This window comes from Schistocerca gregaria, chromosome 7 (assembly GCF_023897955.1).
Source record: "Schistocerca gregaria isolate iqSchGreg1 chromosome 7, iqSchGreg1.2, whole genome shotgun sequence".
NCBI classification, from domain to species: domain Eukaryota; kingdom Metazoa; phylum Arthropoda; class Insecta; order Orthoptera; family Acrididae; genus Schistocerca; species Schistocerca gregaria.
Genome location: NC_064926.1, coordinates 378,194,697 through 378,218,765, shown reverse-complemented (window position 1 = coordinate 378,218,765; position 24,069 = coordinate 378,194,697). Strand labels below are relative to the sequence as shown.

At 40.5% G+C, this 24,069-nt stretch overlaps 1 protein-coding gene across 1 annotated transcript in view; it reads right to left on the bottom strand.

Annotated features, from left to right (window-relative positions):
• Positions 1-1,391: 1,391 nt before the first annotated feature.
• The window catches only part of LOC126282400 (putative inorganic phosphate cotransporter), an 85,808-nt gene continuing 63,130 nt past the window's right edge, over positions 1,392-24,069 (bottom strand). The window contains exon 8 of the mRNA XM_049982058.1: positions 1,392-1,547. Within this exon, the coding sequence (XP_049838015.1) occupies positions 1,392-1,547 (156 nt within the window). The remainder of the gene's footprint in view (positions 1,548-24,069) is intronic.

Here is a 24,069-nt window from a genome sequence, read left to right as displayed (position 1 = left end):
TAACTGATAGAAGGAGAAGAAACAGTTCCCAAAGAAGCAAATGAAAGTCTGTAGAAAATAGCTGAATGGCTCGTTAAGAATTTATATTTTGCGTACTTCTTAACACTACAGTTCCCTCCTTTATAAGCGAAAGTATATGTTTTGACCTCAGCAACATCTAGTATGGTGACATACCCAGTTCTCCAAAGTCTGGAGCGTCTGTTCTTGACCTCAATAACATCTTGTATACTCAGTTCTTCGAGGTATTGGATAAAAATGTGTATTTTCATAGTTTTGTCAGGATATTTATTCAAACTCCAAAAATGACTGTCACAAACACACTCACTCATCCTACTACGGCCGTTGTATTTATGTTTTTTGAGACTTTTTTGCTGTTTGCAAGATTGAATGTTATTGTTTCAGCTGAAGTGTCACTTTGAACCATTGCGTTATGCACAATATTATATACAATTTATCCTTGAAGAACAATCAATTATTCAAGTGTATAACGCACAGAAAACTCCATGAATGTGAAGATGATAAAATGATAAATTATGATAATTTGTATTCATATAAACAATTCATTATTTTTACAACTAAAAAATAAATATCATCTCTTGTGCGTCAGCTGATCTGCGATAGAAAATATAGTTCTTACTTTGAAGATTTATAGAAATGCTAACTTCTCAAATGAATAATACGCTGTGTAGCACACACTCTTAATTATTTACCAACCATAGTAAAACAGCCTACTCTCGCAAGTCATAATTAAATTATTGTTTGCTGATGAAATGGATTACGGTAGTGTATAGGCAACTGCTGTGCCCTCCTTGAACCTGCTGCCACTGGTTCCAATGTCATTCAATAAAACAAAAAGGAGGGATGCAGCTATGAGCACTAGTAGGTAGACAATCAAAACTGAGATTTTAGTGAAGCTTTTGACATTCAACCTGAACTAAAAACTGGTATATTGAAGCGTTGAAAATCACTAAAATCATTTAGTTATCACATATATATTAAAAGAACATAATATTATATTTTAACGGCAATTCTGGAACATTTTTCTAGTATTAACAAACAGGCCGGACGTACTGGTGTGTCAGTTGCACACATTCTCTTCTGCCACTGTTTATTACATCCTTCTTGAGCTGTTCATCTGCTGGTAACATCTACAGGAACAGAGTTCTGACTCACAAAACCATAAAACAGCAACAAAGACTGATAAAAATTGTTGTTTTCCATGTGTACTGATCCATATTCAATGTCCCAGCAATGAAAGGGTCCTTATGACGTGATTGAATTCCTCCCAATACATGCATGTGGACAGAAGTATAATCAGTTTCTTATTGCTTTCGGCTGTGTCTTGCTACTTCGTATGCATCACACAGTGTCGGCACAATTCGAAATTATACTTATGAGCCCAGCTTCTGTTTCATCTTCTTCTCTCTGCGCTCTTCCCATTTAACTTCCTGATCGTCAACAGATCCAAAAATGAGGAACAGGAAGTACGGTACCACTGATAATGTCATGGCCAGGTAGAAGACGTATTTCCACTGCTGTATTGTTTGCTGTAACAGAATTACAAAACAAATGTTCATTACTGTTTCTTGATAAAATAATGCATCTCAGGTAAACGTGCTAATCGCAGTTGCATAAGATAACTTCTGAAACTGAACAGCATAAGTACAATCCAAAGCAGTTGGTATTCAAAGAAGGTGGTGTACAATCGTTAAGACAGTAACAATCACAAAAGAGGAAAAAGAATGTATGTGGTGTAGATAATAAATACAACTGCGCTGCAAGAATTGAATTGAAAAATGAAAAGCAAATGTTAAATGCAAAAAAGTGGAAAAACTACACGAAAATTCAGTGGTACGGACAATATAAACTCAGCAACATCTAACAGAAAACAAAATAATTACAGAAAAGAGGTAATGTTTCACTTCATCTAATATATAATAAGACACAATGTAAAATATAGAGACTGGCTACGAGATAGTATTGATTTAAATGTATGGGCAGAGACGAAAATTAGTCCTGGACTGGGATTCGAACCGAGGTCTCCTGCTTACAATGCAGGTGTGCTGATCACTGCTCCATCCGGATACAGTGCCCATCGGAACTGCACGATTTAAATATAAAGCCCACTGGCAGCCAGAGTCTGTAATTCTTATGCGTCTTAATTCACGGTGGCTGCTGGATCGAAATCGTGTCCACACATATACAACTGAGGCCAGGACAGGCAGTGATATCTTCAGAGAACACCAAGCCCGAAATCATAAGGTTATCGGTGAAATGAGTAATGAGAATAATGGGCGAGGGGCAGTACAATAGTGGTCCGTTGAAAAGTCGAGGATTTGGGTCCATGTATAGAGTGTGGAGGATACGTAATCTTGGTGAGTTTTACCGAGGGCAGATTGTCATGGCTCAGAAGTGCGGACCGAGCAATTCGGAAAGTGCACGATTTGTCGTCTGTTCCAGGAGTACTGTGGTAAGTGTCTTCGAACAGTGCCGAAACGAAGGCGAAAACACGTCCAGAGTTGTCATAGGCTGTGCAGACTTGTAAAACGGCCGGGCGGCGAACTGTGGAGGAACTGACATCAAACTTCAATGCTGGGCACAGTACAAGCGTGTCTGAACACACAGTACACCGAACGAGCCTAACGACCGGCCTCCGTAGCCGACAGCCCCGGCATGTGCCAATGTTGACAACACAACATCGGCAACTACGACTGAAATAGGCATGTGACCATCCGTACAGGATGTTGGTCCAGTGACAGAGAATTACATGGTCTGGTGAATCCCAATGCCGCTTTCATCATGTAGATGGGAGGCCGCGACTCTGTCGAAACAGCTCCTTGACATCTGTACTGCAGGACGGGGACAAGCTGACGGCGACTTCTCTTTAAGCTCTGGGGAACATTCAATGGGTATCAATGCGTCCAGTGGAGCTTGTGGAAGGCACCAAGATAGCCAAGCAGTATCGTACACTGGTTGCAGATCATGTGCAGCCCTTCATGACGGCCATGTTACCCGAAGGCAGGGGCATTTTTCAACAAGATGATGCCCCATGTCACAAATCAAGGAGTGTCATGGAGTGGTTCTAACAAACACAGCGGCTACTTCCAATTAATGTTGTGGCCCCCTGTTCGCCAGATCTAAACGCGATCCACACATCTGGGATGTGATTCAAAGTGGCGTCCTGATCTACGCCTCTGCGTGTAGATGTGGTGGGAACCACCTCCAGCGACTTACCAAGGCCTCAATGCTTCCCCATGCCATGGCGATTAGTCGCTGTTACCCGTGCCAAATCTGGACATATCGGTTATTAGGTAGGTGGTCATAATGTTATGACTGATCAGTTTACGTTGCACACAGAGGGGCACTGCGGTCTTATTGTTGGCGTCGTTATGTGAGCAGGCAATGGGTATGACTTCCGGTCACACCTAGTACTTATTGAGTGTACAGCACAACAACATAAACATACCTCATGGACGTCCTGTGTTGTTATGTGTCACATCTCAGGTGACAGTATTGTGGTGCCATTTATCAACAGAACAATACTCGTCCACTCTTGTCACGTGAAACTATGAAGTGTCTGCACGACTTTGAGATACTACTGTGGCCAACAAGATCCCAAATCCGTCCCCAATTGAAAAAGTGTGACACCATCTCGGACGTCTACTACGTCCCACTGCCAGTGTGCAGGACATCAAGAACCAGTTACAACAGTTGTGGGCGAGCTTGCCATAGGAGAGAGCCCATTAACTTTATGACACGCTCACCAACCCAATCAATGCATGTTTCATTCCGTTTCTTCCTCTCTTTCTGGGTGCTACACTTTTTTGATCAGGCAGATTATCTTGGAGTACTTACATATAAAAATTTTGTATCCAGCGGGTCTGTGTCGCACTGTATTGCTTTACACAAAGATCTGTGTGTTTGCGTGTCCTCCTTGATATCTTGTGGAGCTTCTATTGAGTTATGCTTCCAAAGGCTTCCCCAGAACATTTGTGCAGTGCTTCGTTGATCCTATATGGATGTCGAGCCATTAGGGAATGGAGTTTTCCCCGTAATGAACTGTCTAGCGTGGTAACGTCCTTTTCCTTGTGGAGGCCATTTAAATGCAGATTTTGCTGCGTAGTGTCCAATCCAGCGGCCTAAAAATTGTTCATCAAGGAAGTCGTACATCTGGAGTGAAAACAGTGTTGGAGCTCCGTCCTATAGTAATCACCATGACCTATGATTACCTTGCTTTCGTGTTGAGGTGTTAACGACTTTTGCAATGTGTCCAGTTAACAATTTCCATTTACGCACCTTTCAGAAAGAGACAAAGGAAGATATAAATTATCAACATTTTCGTCATAGTCAATATATAAAATTCTCAGATTGGTCTCCGGGAATTCACACGTTTTTCGTAGGCAGACATCTATACAGACCATCACACAGGAATTCAAAACTGCATCAGGATTGTATACATGGTTCTCGGGCGAGACATCGGATGTCATAGTGAAAACTCCACAATATTTCGTCAGCGCAACTGGCCGACATCTTCAGATGCGACGAAACACACTGCTAAGGCAGTGTGTTTCACAGGCCTACATTGATGTTTTTAGCACCTTATTGCCTTCCACCGTTGAAGAGCCATTCGGTGATGGCAACTGCATCTTTGAACACCATCGAGCATCTGTTCATAATGCATGGCATGTGTCGGAGTGGTTACACGACGATAACATCCCTGTATTGGATTGGCCTGCACAGAGTCTTAAACTGAATCCTACAGAACACCTTTGGGATGTTTTGGAACGCCGACTTCGTGCCAGACCTCGCCCACCGACATCGATACATCTCTTCAGTGCAGCACTCCGTAAAGAATGGGCTGCTATTCCCCAAGAAACCTTCCAGCACCTGATTGAAAGTATGCCTGCGAGAGTGGAAGCTGTCTTCAAGGCTAAGGGTGGGCTAACACCATACTGGATTCCAGCATTACCGATGGAGGGCGCCACGAACTTCTTAGTCTTTTTGAGCCAGGTCTCTGGATACTTTTGATCACTTAGTGTACATCTATCATAATGCTCAGAAGTATCCGAGCGAGGTGATTTGCGTTTCGTCTGATTTGTATGCAAAACACATATTTTAACTGCCTTGCACATTCTCTGCTCTCTTTCCGGTACAGTCGTATGACTATACAAAATGGTTACAAGAGGGCGCAACAGATAACGGCTCTGTTTGGCTATCAATCCAGATGCAAATTAGTACCATGATAATGCAAATATCAGAAAACACGTTATCAGAAAAGATTAGCCATTACGCTTACAAACTCAATTTTATGAAAATTAATGACATTTCAAAGATGAAAATTTTTGTACCGGATGAGAGCCAGTGCTCCAAGCTAGAAACTATTGTTCCTGTTAACTAACCACGAAAGATTATATATATGCTTTTAATGACAAGCAAGAATTTTTTTGAGAGGGGATTCGAACAAAGCACCTAATAGAATGGTAACCAAGCACAAAAAATGTTAGGAATCGTTATTTTTCACCAATAGCGAGATTATTGAAACTGAAAAGACGAAACGAAAAATTTTTACCCTATAGGGATTCGTACACATCACGTATCGAAGTTGACTTCTCATCACGAGCAGGCGTTAAAAATCGGTTTATTTCGACAGTAGCTAGATGTGCACACGAACTAGAAGTAACATAACATCAAGTTCTGTGCATAATTGGAGTCTAACCATAAACACATCGTCGTTGTTGGCTACGCATGAAGACGCATTGACTACCGGTTTTTTTTTTCACCAGTAGCTAGGAGTGGTTTATTTAAACCTGTGAACTAAAATGATACAACGAAAAGTTCTGTGTCTAACTGGGAGTCGAAATTGGCACCAATGAATATTATTAAAAACGCACGAGGGGCGTTAAAAGTCATAATCATTTGTCGCCTGTGGTTTGGTGTGAGTGGCTTTAAGTGGCACTATGGATACTGTCGTTCCAGACCTGGTTTCGAACCCAGACACGTGTCTTTAGTGGATACGTTGAGGATTCTGGAATAAGGAAGAAACAATGAAACAGTGGAGATGTATCATCTTAAATGTGCCAAAACTGGTAAAAGGGGAGTTCTGAGTTCGAATCTCAGTCCGGCACCAATATTTTCCACGTCTCAACCTCAAATACGAAACGAAGTGCGTGCCCTGTGACCTTACATGATGTCTGACTTGTTAATAACAGGAAAACTCTCGTCTATGGAGTCTTACTGGCGACACAGTTTCAACCTGGCGTCACTTCTGCCCAACATGCATTGACTCTCTTGCGACAGGTAACGAAGGGATGTCACGTCTAAAGTGGATTCAGAACCACGGTGCCTCCCTATAGTTACCAGACATGAAGAGGAGCTGTTTGCGCTTGTTAAAAATGGTAGCCTGATGTGAAAATCGAAGCCAGACCTTCAGCACACGTAACTGTAATCATTCCAACAGACCACCAACCTACACTGGGCATTGGTTCATGGCCGTGTCGTAAATAAGGAAGATCGACAGTGAAAGAGAATTGTGATTCCTATTTCGAAATATTCACTTTCCTATTCGCTCACACAGGTATTCACTACCTGCCGTCGCCGCCTAATGCATGCTGTTGATTTGATTTTGTACACATTGAAACAAATTCATATAAATCAGCTGCAAGAACTGGCAACGAGGTAGGATGCGGAAATTTGTGCAGGAAATGTCGGTTTCCACTTGTTATTCTGTGCTGACGTGTGTATTTATGATCTACTAATAAATGCGCCGCAGAGTAATCGCAGAGGTCAGATGTCGATCACCTCTCATCTTTAAGTTCTTATACCGCACTTTGTCTCATATAACTACACAGGTAAGGGGGTAATGATTTTACTCAAGGAGCATATTATGTGAAGAGTATTGCTGCATATAATCCACGAGAGTGAAGTTTACCTAAACAACCGGACAAATGTATGTAGGAGCCAAGCTCTGAAGCTTTCGTCAAAACTTGTTTTCTGTTAATAGATAATAATTTTTAATAATTCTTTGTGTCTCAACGGCCTAGTGCAGGTCTTTCAGTTGGACGCCACTTCTGCTCCTTTCGTGTCCCTAGCGTGCCCAAGACATCCAAGGGGACGTGTTGTTTAACGTGGTATCCGAACCACTTGTTGTCTCGGGCAACATCTCATATTGTTGAGAGCTTAAGACAAGGATGAAAGGGAGACTGAAACATCCATGATCCGAACGGGTCTCGTTCCCGTGACTAATCGTCTTGCAAGCACACATCTTACAGCGAGACCATCCACACCTTCATCCACCGAATTTCATGACAATTTACGGTTGTCAAAATATGTGACACATATGGCCGTATATTCTGATTGCATTGACTCAGAGTCTTAAACTTTTTACACTGCCAAAGATTGTAAACATTATTATCTGCCATAATTTCCAACTTTATACCGCTACCCATTCCTCAGAAAAAGAGTCTTAAGAAACAGACAGACGGACAGACGAACTAAAAAAAAAAAAAAAGAGAGAGATAATCAATTTAAGGAAATAACGGCAATTCACTGCGTATTAACCTCATAAGATCAAATTAACGGTTGACCCTTACAAAAAACAGAAGCTTAATCAGTGTGAGTCCTCAAAATTTTACGTTATGCATCTAGTGCTACAAAGACGATGTTTTGTGTTAAGAACTGCATCACATGGGAGGGACTATTGCTGTAGGACATCTGTTGTCAACAATTGAGATACCATGTAGTCGCAACATACGAAAAGGGACCAAGGAAAGTGTATGCTGATTTCACAAGAGAAACTGTCGAGGAGTTTTGATGGAAAGCAGTCCCTACGGAACATTCAGATTTAGAGCTTTGATGTGTTTATCTGTCTCGCTTCTTATCAAACGACCATCATGAACATTTCTTTGTGGACGAAAACGACCTTTATACGTCGAATATCGACATCTTTATCTCCAAAGCAGTAGCTCTCTACAGGCGGAAATGCAGAAACTGCCTGACTATCGGCAGACTATTTTAGTTAATGGGGCAGGAGGAATATAGTGTTGATGATTCTTTTCGCTCTTATGTTTTACTTTTACATTCCATAAACCAACGAGAAACACCATCAAATATGGTCTGTTCTGATATAAATGGATTATTACTTACCAAGACACACTTACGACGAAAGAGTAATTTAATAAAACCACTTATGACTAAGGGCTAATTTGATAAAACGAAAAGTATATGTGACACGAGCATGTCCAACATCACTCATTACGAATTTATTACGCCCTTTTGACCCTAGATGGTCTGTGTCTATGTCAAGTCCTGTGTCCTACCCAAGAAGCGTTTCGTAATTATCACAACAACACATACACCTTGCTGTGAGAGTAGATCTAGAAAGAACCAGTTACCAAATTATTGAATGCCATACATGATCAGTTGAATAGTGCATTTATAAAAATTAAGACGTGCATCGCTATAAGCAAAAATATGTAAATTTTAACAAGAGTACAAAGATCGCAATTTCTTAAAATTTTCAGCTTCATATCTGTTATTGTTTTTGTGGTCTTCAGTCAAAAGTGTGGTTTGATGCAGCTTCGTATTCTACACTATCGTGTGCAAGCCTCTTTATCTCCGAGTAACAACTGCACTCTACAGACTTCTGAATCTCCTTACTGTATTCATCTCTTGGCCTTCCTCTACAGTTTTTACTCCCCACGTTTCCCTCTAGTACTAAACTGGAGATCCCTTGACGCCTAAGAATGTGTCCTACCAACCGATCCCTTCTTCTAGTCGGGTTATACCATAAATTTTTCTTCTCCCCAATTCTATTCAGTACCTGCTCATCAGTTATGTGGTCTACCCATCTACCTTCAGATCTACGGGGTCACTAAATCGAAATTATGATGATACGTAACATCTGAAGTTAAGGTTTCGTTAATGGCTTTCGATCTGGAAACTTATAGCTCCGTAAAAGATGTAAAAGGATCACAAATTGGTGTGGTCTCTAGGGAAATTAGAACTTAAAGGTAATGCAGCGTTCTATGCGCAAAGCATCCACGTTACCATTTAGGTGCTGCTAGACGCACGCTCTCACTCTGGTATTCTTCATTAGTAGAGACACTTTTTTTATATATTTATGAGAAAAGTTATAGATTCCTCATGGAATGACTTTTCTGGAATCAAATAATACATTTGACACACCAGTGTTATACCTTACGTCAGAATCATTCAGGTTATTTATCCCAAATGAGAATTAAATATCAAATGACTTTAGCAGGGAAATTCTGGACGAGACCAGGAATTAAACTGATTTGCCAAGAGTATTTCACATTGTTGGTAATCCTCAATCAGACTAGTGACAGGAAGAATACGTTGGCTCGGTTAATGTTGTGAGTTGGCTAGCACTAGAGGGTTTCGCCTTTTGAACGTGAGGGGAAGCTGCCTGGTGCCGCATTATTGGTAGCTGGAAAAAAAATGGTTCAAATGGCTCTGAGCACTATGGGACTTAACATCTATGGTCATCAGTCCCCTGGAAGTTAGAACTACTTAAACCTAACTAACCTAAGGACATCACACAACACCCAGTCATCACGAGGCAGAGAAAATCCCTGACCCCACCGGGAATCGAACCCGGGAACCAGGGCGCGGGAAGCGAGAACGTTACCACACGACCACGAGCTGCGGACGGTAGCTGAAATATCTGAAACGTAGTCCAATGTGTGTTATTGGCATTTCTGTAACTATGATTTTGATATAAAGCATAGTGACAAATAACATGCAGAATCACGACTGTAGCTGAAAGTTATAAGTAAAGAGTAAGGGGAATTATTTGGATGGTCTTTTTCTTCAGTAGCTGTTGTACCTACCTGTATTTCAGTTTTTTTTATGTCTTACATGTATGCAAACATGCATCTCATTCACCAGAAGTGTTTGACTTTTTAGCTCCACCTGACACTGTTAACATTATGATTAAATAATGTTCTTTTTAATGTTATTCACTTAAAGCAGTTTTCTGTAAAAATGCCTTCATTGGCACCAGCTATTACATATAATAACTCAAATGAAAAGACAGCGTAACACTGATTAGAAACCACAAAGATTTTTCATACGGTGCGAATGACATACAGTTACAAATCAGAAAAGCAAAGAGTGTTAGGAAATCTTTTCAGTATCCAAAACACAGATCTCAAAGAGCTGTGAAGGACATGAAACAAGGGGATGAGTGCAGTGCAAGTTCGATGATGTTAGACAATGTGGGAGACTATATTGCTGATGATTAACGTATATCTTATTTTTATCTCTTGTGTTCAACAAACTAACGGAAAAAACGCTGTAAAGTATACGCTTTACTAATACAAACTGATTGCAATTTGCTATGGTAACCTCTTCTATAACATAACAAAGTGCTCACAACATAAACGCTCACAAATCTTTACGAACTGACAAGATATCATGCACTTTTCGTATAAACACCGTCTGTGATAACGTGCAATCCGTGGTCATACTGAAGTGGCGTTACAGAATTATCAAGAAAATACGGATATGTAGCCGTATGGGCAGACATGTAACGAAATGCAGTTAACAAATTAATCAGTGCCCCAGATAAGTCAGTTCAGCTGTTTATTCATAATAAAATAAAAATTATCTCTGCAGAAGCAAAATAGACAGTGTGCAAATCTATAGATTTTTCACTTTTAGATCTTAAGTGTACTGAATCAAGCTAGAAAGAAAACTGTGAAGGAGAAGTTATCTGCAGATTCTTTTACTGGTAGTCTGTGTGCATTAGATTAACTTTGTGACAGAAGAACTAAAAGTTATTTTTTCCAGAAAGATTTCGACCGACATCTACCACAGTCTTCCCTTTCAAGGGTGAACACTATCTCTATGTTAACGGACAATCGTCACGTGGAGCTCTCTATCTCTCTCTCTTTGTCGCGGTGATGTACAAGATGGATTATTTGGAATGTAAAAGCTGAGAGAAGTTGTAGTTTTTTCAGCTTGGAACGAATTCCTGGACTCAAAAACACATATTTTGTAATTCTGTGTCATCTCTTAAGAGAAAATTATTCAGAACATTTAATCAAAATGACAGGAAACTAAATGCGAATACAGCAGGATACTTTTCTGTCACTCCAGGAACTAAATCAAAGTTCGCAATTAGGATGTTATCACGTCTCTAGTTAGTGGCACGAAAAATGTTTCCACAGCTTAGCTGCGTCCTGAACGTCTCCTACTTTTTTTTGAAAGACACAGAACGGGTATGAATTTTATTTCCATTACTGTAACGGTCGAAGCTAGATCTTAGTTATGAAAAGTTCTCCGATACACCAACGACAGCCCAAACACCTCAAATTAAAATTAGGGGAACTTATTTGTGTGGCCCAAGTCTTCAGCAGTGGTCGTAATTTTTTTCTGGCTTACGCGTGATGCAAACTGGAAAGCTCCTCTGCTGATCACAGTTCAACAGCAGTTGTTTGTTGGGAAGTTATAACTCATATTCAATTTCTGACAGGGAAAAAACGACAATTATGTGCTAATTGCATTGACACCCCATGACCCCACACACTACACAGTAGCCGCAATATGGTTGGTAAACAAATTATTTACACTGTCTATTATTCGTTTAGACGAACATAAATTCCTTTAGAAACTAAATACCTTTGGTTAAGAATTGGGGCCGCAAGGCTTAATCCTAACAGCAGATTTAGTAGTGGATCAACAAAGTCCTTAATAACACATGAGATAGTGAGCTAAATTGACGTGGCATTGAATGACTCAAGTCGAAACTAAGCATTTGGAATAGACGACGTTCGTTTATTGACATCCTCGGTAGAAACTACCAAGACAGACTATTCCATCGGGTATACAAGACATATGACTTAGAGAAAATACCCTCTGAGTTAAAGAAGGACGTAATAATTCCAATGAGAAAAGTAACAGTTGCTGACAGATGAGATTATTACCGAACTACCGAGTCAAGAGCGCGAAATACTGGCGAGTATTTACAGAAGTATCAACAAAAAGGTTTGTGGAAGTCGGGCTCAGTGGTGATCAGTTTGGATTCCGAAGAAAAGTAGAACACGTGAGACAATACTGACTCTTTCTTAAAAAATAGGGTGAAGAATGACAAGCTTACGTTTCTAGTACTCACAGGTTTTGAGAAAACATTTTACAATATTGACAGAAATATACTCTAAAATTCTGAAGATAGATGAGATAAAATACAGGGAGCGAAAGGTTATTTACAACGTGTATAGAAACACCAGATTGTGGTTGGAGAACATACAGGATGGCAGTTGTTGAGAAGGCAGTGAGAGAGTGTTTTAGTCGAGTACCGACGTTATTCAGTCTGTGCGTTGAGGAAAAAGTCTAGGTTACCAAGGTGAAATTTTGAAAATAAATTGAAGTTCATAGAGAAAATAAAAACATGGTGTTTTGCCGATGGCACTGTGATTCTGTTGATAACGGTAAGACGTAGAGGAGAAGTTGAACGGAATGGGTAGTGTCATGAAAAGAGATTATATGATAAACATCAACAAAAGTAGAGCAATGGAAATGAAACGCAGTCTAATTGGACCAGATCTACATCTACATGACTACTCTGCAATTCACATTTAAGTGCTTGGCAGAGGGTTCATCGAAACACAATCATACTATCTCTCTACTATTCCACTCCCAATTGATTAAGGAAGCGGGACACTGAAAGTAGTAGATGAGTTTTGTTATTTAGGCAGCAAAATAATGGTCGACGTAGAGAGGACGGAAAAGGCGGGGTGCAATAGCAATAAAAATTACTGGGAAGGAAAAACTAGCTACATCCAATAAATATTTAAATGTTGTAAAGTCTTCATGGAAGGTATTTGCCTACAGTGTAACCTCGAACAGAACTGAAAAGTGGCCTGCAAATATTTAAGGAAAGAAGAAAATAGAAGATTTTGAAATGCAGTGTATCATCAGAATCCTAAAGGTTAGAAGGGTTGACCGGATAGTGAGGAATGGAAGGCAAGAAATTTATTTTGCAACTTGACTGAAAGTAGGGATTCTCTGATGGCACACGTCCTGAGGCATCAAGCAATCGCGATTTGGTAATGGATGACATTGTGTGTGTAGGTGGAGAGGAAGTATTTAAGAACAGTTGAGAAAGACGAAGGTTCGAAAAAGGCAGGAAGGTCCAAGTGGATGAGGGTTACAGTAGTTATTTAGAGATAATGTAGATGTTGGATTAGCATAGAGAAGTGCATCAAACCAGTCTTTGGACTGAAGATCACAACTGCAAGAACAGCAACAAGATATACATAATTCTCTAATAAAGTGTTTTTTTCCACCGGTCCTCTGAATGACTCTCTCCTGTGCCAACATTTCCATTTTACTTTTTCAGATCTATGATGCTTGTGTTTCAATATCTGTCTTGTACTACAGCTTTTGCCCTCTACCGCTCTCTCTAGTAGGACTCGTACCATCGATGTTTACTCCAACTGTCTTAATATGCGTTCTTCCGCCCTGTTTTAAATTACTATTTTCTACGAACCTGCTCAGGTCTTGTCCTCTAAGACGCTTAATTTTCATAATTCTTATGTAAAATCACCTCACACGAATCTAATTTCTTTCCCTGTTTTCAGATGAAAATGTAATTGTACTACAAAATTGTCAAAGGCGGAAGTTCCTGCGTAGAAAGTTTTAGAATGAGCTATTACAGTAGAATACAGAATACATTAGTCCTTTGTCTCGTATGATAAAGCATTGAGGAGCAGCAAGTATCTCTGCTTTCGGCGATTGTTTTGAGCTTTTGTAAAGGGACGCTAACTTGTGAAGGCGGAGTGGTGCATCGAAAGTGAAGTGTAGATGGGAATGCGTCTACAAAAATGTATTATACTCTTGGTAATTTTCATGCAGACGTGCTAACTTTCAGTAGAACTTCGGACGGTGAAAGATAGGTGGCAGTGAAGTGATTAATTGTCAAATTGTAGCACACAAAATACGTATAGTTGCCATCATGCCTCCTGTGTACCAGACGATAAGATTTGTTACACAAGTTACCTGTGGAATTCACAGGGCGGGTTTTAGGGCCTTGCTCCCGCTAGGGTGCCAAGCAGTATGATTTCTATACAGGACATATCAAAGTCAATAGCGGCTGCAAGCGCCCAAAGATAACACTTTTGTACTGATCATATTGCCTTTAGTAGCTAAAATTTATACAGGTGACAATGTGTGAGAGAGAACGAGGGAAAGGACGAGCTCCAAATGATAAATCGCTTGTGCCGAAAAATATTCTAGAAGCAGCCCTCGGAATTAAGACAGTGATTATAGAAAGTGACGAATTACGGTAGTGAACAACAAGTTGCTAAGAAGGTGTAATCCCGTACAACAATGAGCGGTTTTGACCTTTTTTGGTTATCAGCCGATACAACACTGTCTTTGAGACTTTCTTAGGGCAGGGAACACTCTTTTCAGAGCACTTTCGACTCACAATGCATGTCATCAGCAGATGAAATGGACTTAAAATTAGGGTCACCGACTTAGTCATATTCAGTCACAAGTAGAGTACTACTTAACGTAGTAGACTGTTTTTACAATTAGACTATGTTAATTTTGATGTGAAATTTTGGATAGCCTTGAGGCTTCGCTAGCATGAAACAATCAGGAACTAACAGTTGCGAAGTGCGCCGTAGAAACTTCATCCCACGCTGATCTTGATTGACCTCTTACTGACATTTTGATTTCCTTCCGTCTGAAGAATACTACATATTGGCACGGCCATGCACCAAACGAATTTCGCTTCGACAGACAGAGTAATATCAGTAGTTATACTGTAACCGTAACGAGTAGATGTTAATATTCATTATTTTGATTATCACAGTCTGAATGGCAGTTTCGTTTAGTAAAATCATATTTCAGACGATATAGACAATAATGTCAGCGTTTTGTGTTCCCAGTAACATGTACTGATGAGAGCTACTTCTTCCTTCGCTTCAGAGGCACTAATCGAATTTGCTCTGCACGCTCTCGTCGTGTCAATTTCTTAGCGGGATTTGAGCCCACTTCACTTCCTTGATTTGAAACATGTCACTCGTAGCTTTCCTTATATGTTAATAACAGGATTCTTAAGCAAAATTGTATTTAAGTTCATGATGTTCAAACGAATAAAGAATCATCTCCTCATAATTTTCACAGTATAACGACCGGTAAGCCAGAAAATAAGGGGTTTCTTAGGTTGACTGAAAAAAATAATTGCGGCAGCTACTGAAGAGTAGCGCCATCCAAATACTTCCCTTTGCTTTTTATTTATGATATTCGATTTATAGTTAGTGAATTGGGATATTATTCGTAACTATGCTTTAGATCAAAATCAAGTTACAGAAATGCGAATAAAACTCATTGGGGTATGATTCAGATATTTCGGCTAACAGTTACGTGGCAGCAGATAGCTTCCCCGCGTCTTCAGAAGACAAGATTCCCAATAGCTTGCAGGCTCAGCTCATAGGCTAAGCAGATGTATTCTCCATGTCGCTAGTCTAATGGAGAATTGACAGCATTTTAGAGCACTCTTGGTAACTATGTGATCGTCAGTTTAGCTCCTGATCTGCCTCTGAATTGTATGCTAAATTCACTTTTCTTTCGTTGTTAACTCCGATAAATAACCTGACTGATTCTCACTTAAGGTGTAACACTGGGGTGTCAGTCATTACTTGATTTCAAAAGGTCAATCCGCGAAGAGTCCATAACTAATCTCATATTTAAATTAATTGTCTCTATTAATGAATAATTCCACAGTGAGAGCGCATGTCTAACAGCATCGGCTCGCTAGGTAAATGGTAACTTGGCTGCTTTGCGCATATAACGGTTCTCTACCTCTAGTTTCTAATCACCTTAGAGACCAAGCCATTTTATGCTCCTTCTTCGTCTTCTTTCACCGAGTTATAAACTTCCAAATCGAAAATCATTAAGGAAATCTTAACTTCACCATCTTAAGTATCATCGCAATTTCGATTTAATACCTCCTAGACCTGAAGGAGAAAAAATTAAGAAATTGCGATCTTGCACCCTGTGAAGTTAACGCACAGTGGTTCAAATCTCCGTCGATCCATCCTGAGTTATGTTTTCCGTTATTCCCTTAAATCGATTAAGACAAATACTCGGGTCTTTCCGATGAACAGGCAAAGTCTATTTCATTCACAAACCTTTCCAACAGAAGCTTCTACTTTTTCTCTAATGACCTTATGGATGAGGGGGTGTTTAACCTTTATTTCATTTTCACTGAGCATTGTCCACTGAGTGCAAATGTTTCACCATATTGGTAAACCACAATGAGGTCATTCAACAAAGCCCGTAGGTCTTCGTTGTGGTTAATAATTAAGGTCGACGGGATTCTGCTTGCAATGAGTGAACAATTTTTTTTCTGTTGACTTATTCCACACACGACACAAATTTTTCCAACTGCCTCCGCTGCCTGAAGCCGTCTACTAAATCCTAAAAAAACAAAATATCACAAATATCATAGTTTTTTTTCTCTTTCACGCCCCGTTTTCTAACCTGTAAACTGCATTTCGCCACTGCACCTCCGAGGATGTCTCCCGCAGTCGGAGACGAAACGTCAAGAGAGAGTTTTATACTTTGACCAACGCCTATCAGCCCGGAAGTTTTAAGTGAAGACTTTACCATTTCTCTTAGCCGCTCGAAACTAGAGAGAATCTCTTCTGATCGAAAGCGACACACATCATTGGTACCGACGTGAGCAACCACCTGCACTTGGCTGTACTCTGTGCTCTTCATGGCAACAGGGAGGACCCTTTCCACATCTGAAATGACTGCACCCGGTATGCACACGGAGTTTTCTTACCCTCCTTGTGAGCCAAGTCCCTAAGGGGCCCCTAACGTTGGAGCTCCCAACTACCAATAGTCCCACCCTCTGCCATTGCCCGGATCTTGCAGGCTGAGTGGTTTCCTCTGAAACAGAGCAAGTGAAAGCGTGTGGCTCAGTTACAGTGTCAGACACAGACAGCACCTGGAACCTGTTTGTCAGACAAGCCGGGGAGGCCTTACGTGCGGCCGCCTGGGAAGTCTTTCGCCGCCTGTTTCGCCCCAGGGCGACCTCCCCCTCGAACACAGGTGAGGGGTCAGCCTCAGTGCGAGCAGTAACTGGGTTGGCCACCGGTGATCCATTGGATCCCCACGCCCGGCCTACAACGGTGGTGCCCATTCACTGCAGCCTCAAGTTGTGTAACCTAAGACATCACAGCCTGAAGCTGAGAGCGAAGTGTCACCAACTCGGTTCGCATCCGCACACAACAATCTACAATTATGTGAGACCAAATGCGGCCTAAAAGTGTAAAGATGACAATGTGCTCGGTATCTGATCTCTGCGTTTACCCTGCTCCATATTTATGAGTAGACCGTAAATACACCATCAGCACTGAATCGCAAGTGAAAGCAACACTTCCTGCAGAAATTTCTACTTCCTACAATGTTGCCAGTTCGTCTAGCTGGCTGTTATGTGATTTTGTTCAGTGTCTATAAAATCAAGTAAAAACCAGGCGCTGAGTAGCGAAGGCATCTAGAGAATACCGATGTGAACAATAAGGAAATGAATGTTTCGAACAGGATATCACAATTCGCTTTCAATGTGGAGCATCTTTGTTTATGACTCCACTCTGAACCAATACCGGTGTAGGTATGTGGTCTGTTGGAATGATTCTAGTTACTTGAGCTTAAGGTCGGGGATCTGCGTCACATCACGTAGCCATTCTAACAAGCGCAAACAGTCCCTCTTCACTTCTGGTAAAGCCAGTTGAACAGTGTAGAGTTGCACCGTGGTTCCAAAATTAAGTTAACCAAGACGTCCCTTCGCTTCCTATCGGAGGAGAGTCGGTGCATGTTGGGCCATGACAGCGGCGGAAGTCACGTCAGGTTGAAACTCTGTCAGCAGTAACGTTCCTTAGATGAGATTTTTTTCTAATTAACGAGCCAGTTGTCATGGAAGGTTACAGGGTACGTATTTATTATTGTATTTGATCTTGATATGAGGAAAATATTGGTCCTTGGCTGGGATTCGAACTCATACCTTCCCTTTCGTAAGGTTGGCCCCCTTTGACATGATACATTATCACCATTTCATTGTTTCTCCACTATTCCAGAAGCCTCAACGTATCCCCGAAAGGCGCGTGTCTGGGTTCGAAATATGGTCTGGCACAAGAGTTTCCATCTTGCTCTTTCCGGCTATAGTACGCCCACACCGACCCACAGACGACAAAAGACTAAGATTCTTAACGCCTCTCGCGCGTTTTCAACAATATTGATCCGTGCCGGTTTCGGTTCCCAGACAGACACACCTTTTGATATATCATTTCAGGTTCACAGGTTCAAAAATGTCACTCCTAGTTACTGGTGAAAAAGAAACCGATAGTCAGCGTCTTTTTATGTGTAGCCAGCAATGACGATGTGCATAGGTTCGATTTCCAATCAGCACAGAACTAGATGTCGTGTTATTTCTAGTTCAGACGTGTAAACATCACGCTGCTGGCGAAATAAACAGATTCTTAACATCTACTCGTGACTAGAAATCAACGACAATATGTGCTGGGTTCGAATCCCGGAAGGCAAAAGTTTTTCGTCCCGTCTTTTCTGTTTCAATCATCTCTCTAGTGGTGAAAAATTATGATTTCTAGTATTTGATTGTGCTTAGTTAACAATTAGATAGAAAGGTGACATGTTCGAAACTCCGTCCAACACAAAACTTTATACCATGTCATTTCAAGTTTAAAGGTGAGCACACTTTGTTTCTTGTGGTTAAAAACATATTTAAGATCTTTCGTGGTTAGTTAACAGGAACAATAGTTGGTAGATTGGAGCACTGGATCCCAGTCAGACACAAAACTTTCGTCGTATAATTTCGCGATGAAAGTTGCTTCTTGAAATGTCATTAATTGTAATAAATTTGAGTTACAAGCGTAATGACTCAACTATTCTAACAACGTGTTTTCTGATATTTGTATTATCATGTATTAACCTGAATCTCGATTGATAGCCATACAGAGCATTTATCTCTTGCAGCCTCCTGTAAAAACCATTTCGTATATTCATACGACTGCACAGGAAAGAGAGCAGAGAACCTCCAAGACAGTTGCGTTATGTAGGTTGCATACAAATCAGGCGAAGCGCCATGAGGTCACTCGGATACTATTGAGCATTATAGTACATTTATAATGCTCAATTTTAAATATATATACTCCACATACCACTTGACGGTATTTGTTGGAGGGTACTCGTGGTATCATAAACTCGCCCTCCTTCACTTTTGCCTGTTCAGTTTGCGATTGGCATGTGGGAAGAACGACTGTCGGCAAGTTTATTTAACAGCTCTAATTTCTCGGTCTTTGTTGTGTTCATTTCGCGATATGTATTTGGTAGAAAGTAGTATGTTCCCTACTCTTCACGGAACACCTCGCGGAATTTTAGTAGTAAATCTGTCCATGATGCACAGCGCCTCTCATGTAGCGTCTATCATTTTGGTTTATTGAGTATTTCCGTAATGCACTTGTGCCGACTAAATAATTCCGGGAAGAAATGAGCCGCTTTTTTTTTTAATTTCCTTATGTCTTGTATTAACCCAGCCGGGTGAGGGTCTCAGATTGATGAGGAATATGCAAGAATTGGTTGAACTATTGTTTTATAAGTCACTTCCTTCATGAATGAATTACATTTCGTTAATATTCTCCAAATGAATGTCAGCCTGACATCTGCTTTTCGTACCATTTGTTTAAGTTGTCATTCCACTTTAGGACGCCCCAGATGGTTACTCCTAAGAATCTTACACTTGTTACTGTGTCTAGTGACTTGCCGCCAATAACATCATCGTTGTTGTTATTGTGATCTTCAGTCCGAAGACTGGTTTGATGCAGCTCTCCAAGCTACTATACCCAGTGCAAGCCTCGTCCTCTGCAAATAACTACTGTAACCTCTGTCCTTCAGAATTTGCTTATTGTATTCATCTCTTGGTCTCCCTCTACGATTTCTACCAATCCCCCCTTTTTTAAACACACACACACACACACACACACACACACACACACACACGCCAGCGCGCGCGCGCTTTCCTCAAATACGAAATTGGTGACCTCCTGATGTTTCAGAATGTGTCCTATCAACGATCGCTTTTAGTCAAGTTGTGCCATTCTGCAACTCTGCAATTCTGTACCTCCTTATAGTTACATGGTCTACCCATCTAATATTCAGCATTATTCTGTAGCACCACATATCAAAATTCTCTATTCTCTTCTTGTCTATGCTCTTTATCGTCGATGTTTTACTTCCAAACATGGCTACACTCCAGACAAATACTTTCAGAAAATATGTCCTAACATTTAAATCTATATTCGATGTAAACATATTTATCTTCTCTATAAAAGCTTTTCTTGCAATTGCATGTCATCAGCAAATCTTATACATTGGATGATCTTTCCTCCTATTGGAAGACAACAGTTAATACTGGAAACAAGAGCAAGGAGAGAAATTATCTATGACATTGGGTTAGAAGAATCTACATCATAAATAATTCTCTAGAAGAAATTGTGCTTCGGCCATCATCAGGTACTTTGCTGCCAAATAGCAAAAATCACGTAGTACGAGTACTTCTACTATGTCATTTCCTAACCTAATTCCTTCAGAGTCACCTGGTTTAGTTCTACTACATTCCATTATCTTTGCTTTGCTTATGTTGATGTTCATCTTATATCATCCTCTCAAGACGCTGCCCATTCCGTTCAACTGCTTTTCCGAGTCATTTGCTGTCTGTGGCAGAATTACACTGTCAACAGCAAACCTCAAAGTTTATGTTTCTTCTCTTTGATCTGCAATTCCTATTCCAAATTTTTTCTTTGCTCTCCTGTACTGCTTGCTCAGTGTACAAATTGAATAACGTTGTGCATATTATACGACCTTGTCTCACTCCCTTCTCAACCACTGCTTCTCTTTCTTGTCCATCGACTCTTAAAACTGCTGTCTAGTTTATGTAATCGTGAATTAGTAGCGTTCTCTGCCTATACATACGCAATACGTTACGTTTCTTTACTTCCAGTGTCAACTGCCAGTCCCCACATCAATCAGATCATCTGCAGATCTTCCCTGCAGGTCGCTCCAGCCTTCTGGCATTTCTAACATGTTATAGCCAAACGTATCATCTGCGAATGAAGCTTCCAACGTTATCCACTGAGTTATTAATGTAAATACACATGGGAATAATGCTGCAAATATTTGTCAGTTTACTGTAGGATATACACAGTAAAGATACTAAACAATTTAAATATTTCTGTAGCCCTTAATTCTCTGTTTACGTCTTCAGGAGCAAATCCACGAACGAGATTAAAAATTTAAAGCACCTGAGGGAGCTGGAATTATCTCTGTTATGTTGGTGTCTTCTAATGGTCTTGTGGTGGTGCAGTAGCATCCTGCTTCAGACATAGTTGTGGTAAATGATGTAAGGTACAGAATTCTACATGTAGGTGATGCATAGATCATTAGAAACAATACTATATTTAATGCATCTCTGTCGATGAAAGCAGAAGTGATACGTCGGGTCAGTAATGTTGAAATGTATCATGTAAATAAATTGAAATCTTCTATTTATTGACATATTAGACGCACTGAACACTGTGTTCTCTGCTGACTGGAGAAGAAGCAGACTTTACCAGTCAATATTCGATACATATAGGCACAGTTGCTCTCATTTACTAGCTCTCTGGCAGTTTCCTTGGAGTGCACTTATAGTGCATCACATCAACGTGTAATGTGTCAAACAAATAACACACCTTACACTGAATTCCTGAAAAAATGCCGGTTAAATCGATATGTCACACAACATAATTACATTAACTTGTACGAATTTTATTGATATGCAGATCAAATAAACGAGCTGAAATTTTGTGGTTAGAAACCACTAACACTCACACTAGTAATCATACACAAGTAATTTCCCAGACTCGAGCTGTGAGATATAGTTCTGAGAGAAAGAGAATTTTACGACGGCAGTGACCGTCCCATACAGGTCGAAAGCTTCACAGCAGGACATCTAGCGGACACAATGAAATACTGGAGCCACTGTGCAAATCGCCGGTGGCAAAAGCCGCACTTATCCCTACTTTTAACAATACCCCTTCGGAAAGACTACAGGAACACGCAGGAAGAGGGCTGACAAACGTCCAAAGAAACCGAACTCAAAGCACTGGTGACTCGCAGCATCTACCTGTTTTAAAACTCGCATGAAAGAAAAGGCTATTTATCTCTGTATTAAATCGCAGAAGTTTAACTCAGCCCTACTAAAAAACCGACATCTGTGTTCGGCTACAGAAACGCTAGTGGGTTGAGTTATAACAAGTGCAAAGACAACGAGAAAGACAACGTGTGGCCACCAGCTTTCATATAGGCAAACTGCAGACTGAAAATTCGCTTCCTCATTCGGTTTATCCCTAGTATACAACACTGTTGTAAGAATAAGTTATTTAATAATGTAAAAATCCAGCGCTAAACTGTGCTTTCATTTCTCACTGCACACGTTATACACATATTGTTTCATAATGCAACACTACATGTGTTATCAGTTGACGTCAGGACCCTAGCGACAAAGTCTGGTATTAACTTTGTGTGCCGCAACTTCCCATTTGCTAACCTGTTCCATGAGTTTGGTTCCCGGTTCAGTGAGTCAACCATATCGCGGCCCTGGTCTTGGTTACAAATGTGTTAGATGCGGCTGGTCGCCGAATTGAAACTTGGGTCAGATAGTTCACATTATTGGCGTTATCCGAAGGATTATCTGTCTGCAAAGTTATTTCACTAGTGAGGGTTTTGCAACCCATGATTACATTTTTATTGATTCACGTAGCGAACTTATTGTGAATAAACGTATGGGCTCACGTTACACTTGCCTTTCTAATCGACTATCTTTATGAAATTGGAAGCTTGGAGGCCTGCTACAAAATCCGACTTCAGTCACTTACTCGGAAGAATTTCGCAGTCAACACAGTTGCCTTTCCTATGATTTCTGCTCGTTAAATGCTTTTTTTTTTCTTGTACGGAATTTTATACAGATGGTAACTACTTTTTTACAGTTTATGTGACATATGTCGCTGTGCACTGACATATCTTGTATTATTGCGTTCATCTGGATTAACGATTCAACTACGTACGGAGTGACGCTGTGTTGCTGAGTGACGAAGCTGACACAGTGCAGCCAGTGTGACACCGCACAAGGTTATACGTCACGTTTGCTATATTGTTTGATTCATTCTACGATTACCACATGGTATTTTCACAACAACAATAGCATCCATTCTGAATATTACTTATCGCTCTGCGCATGTAATTTACGGTAGAGCATGTACGTGTGTGATATCACTTGCGAGACGATGTACTTGCTTCTGTAGATGGAAAATGTTCAACGTTTCATATTTGACTGTTGCAATCACGCCGATTAGAAGTCGTGTTGCTAAAATACATTCACTGTTGGTGTAATCTTAGGAATGATGCTTCATGTTCACTTATGTTGAGTTTAAAATCGCGATGACTGCTAATTTCCATTGCATTTTCAAAGTGTGAGCTACTCATACATTTTTCAGCTTTGCGCTAAAGTCAGATTGCGTTTGTTAATTAATTACGTGCGTCATTAACTTCTGTATTATAGGGTACAGCTAGTTCAAAGCGCGGCATATTGTGCGTTACTTCGCGCTGGTAATCTAAGCTTTAAACTGAGCAGCCACCGTACACATTACAATTAAAAAACATTGAGAAAAAGTGCTGATTTCTAATTACGGTGGCAATATATCCAATTCTTCTTTCCAATCCATTCGACAACTATTCTTTAAACTGTGGTGATCAGGATCCCTCTCAGAGGGTGTACGAAGAGGATGCTCCCAGCTACACTTAAATAACTGCAGACCTAGAAAGAACTGCGCCCAGCCTCACGGTAAGTGCATATCAAAAGAAGGTGGTGTCGCAATATACGAGGAAACACAAATGAAATCCACCGAGATAAAAACTGAAGCTGCATGTGAGATTGTTTGAGCAAAACTCACTATTAAGTGTGGGCATAATAAGATCCTT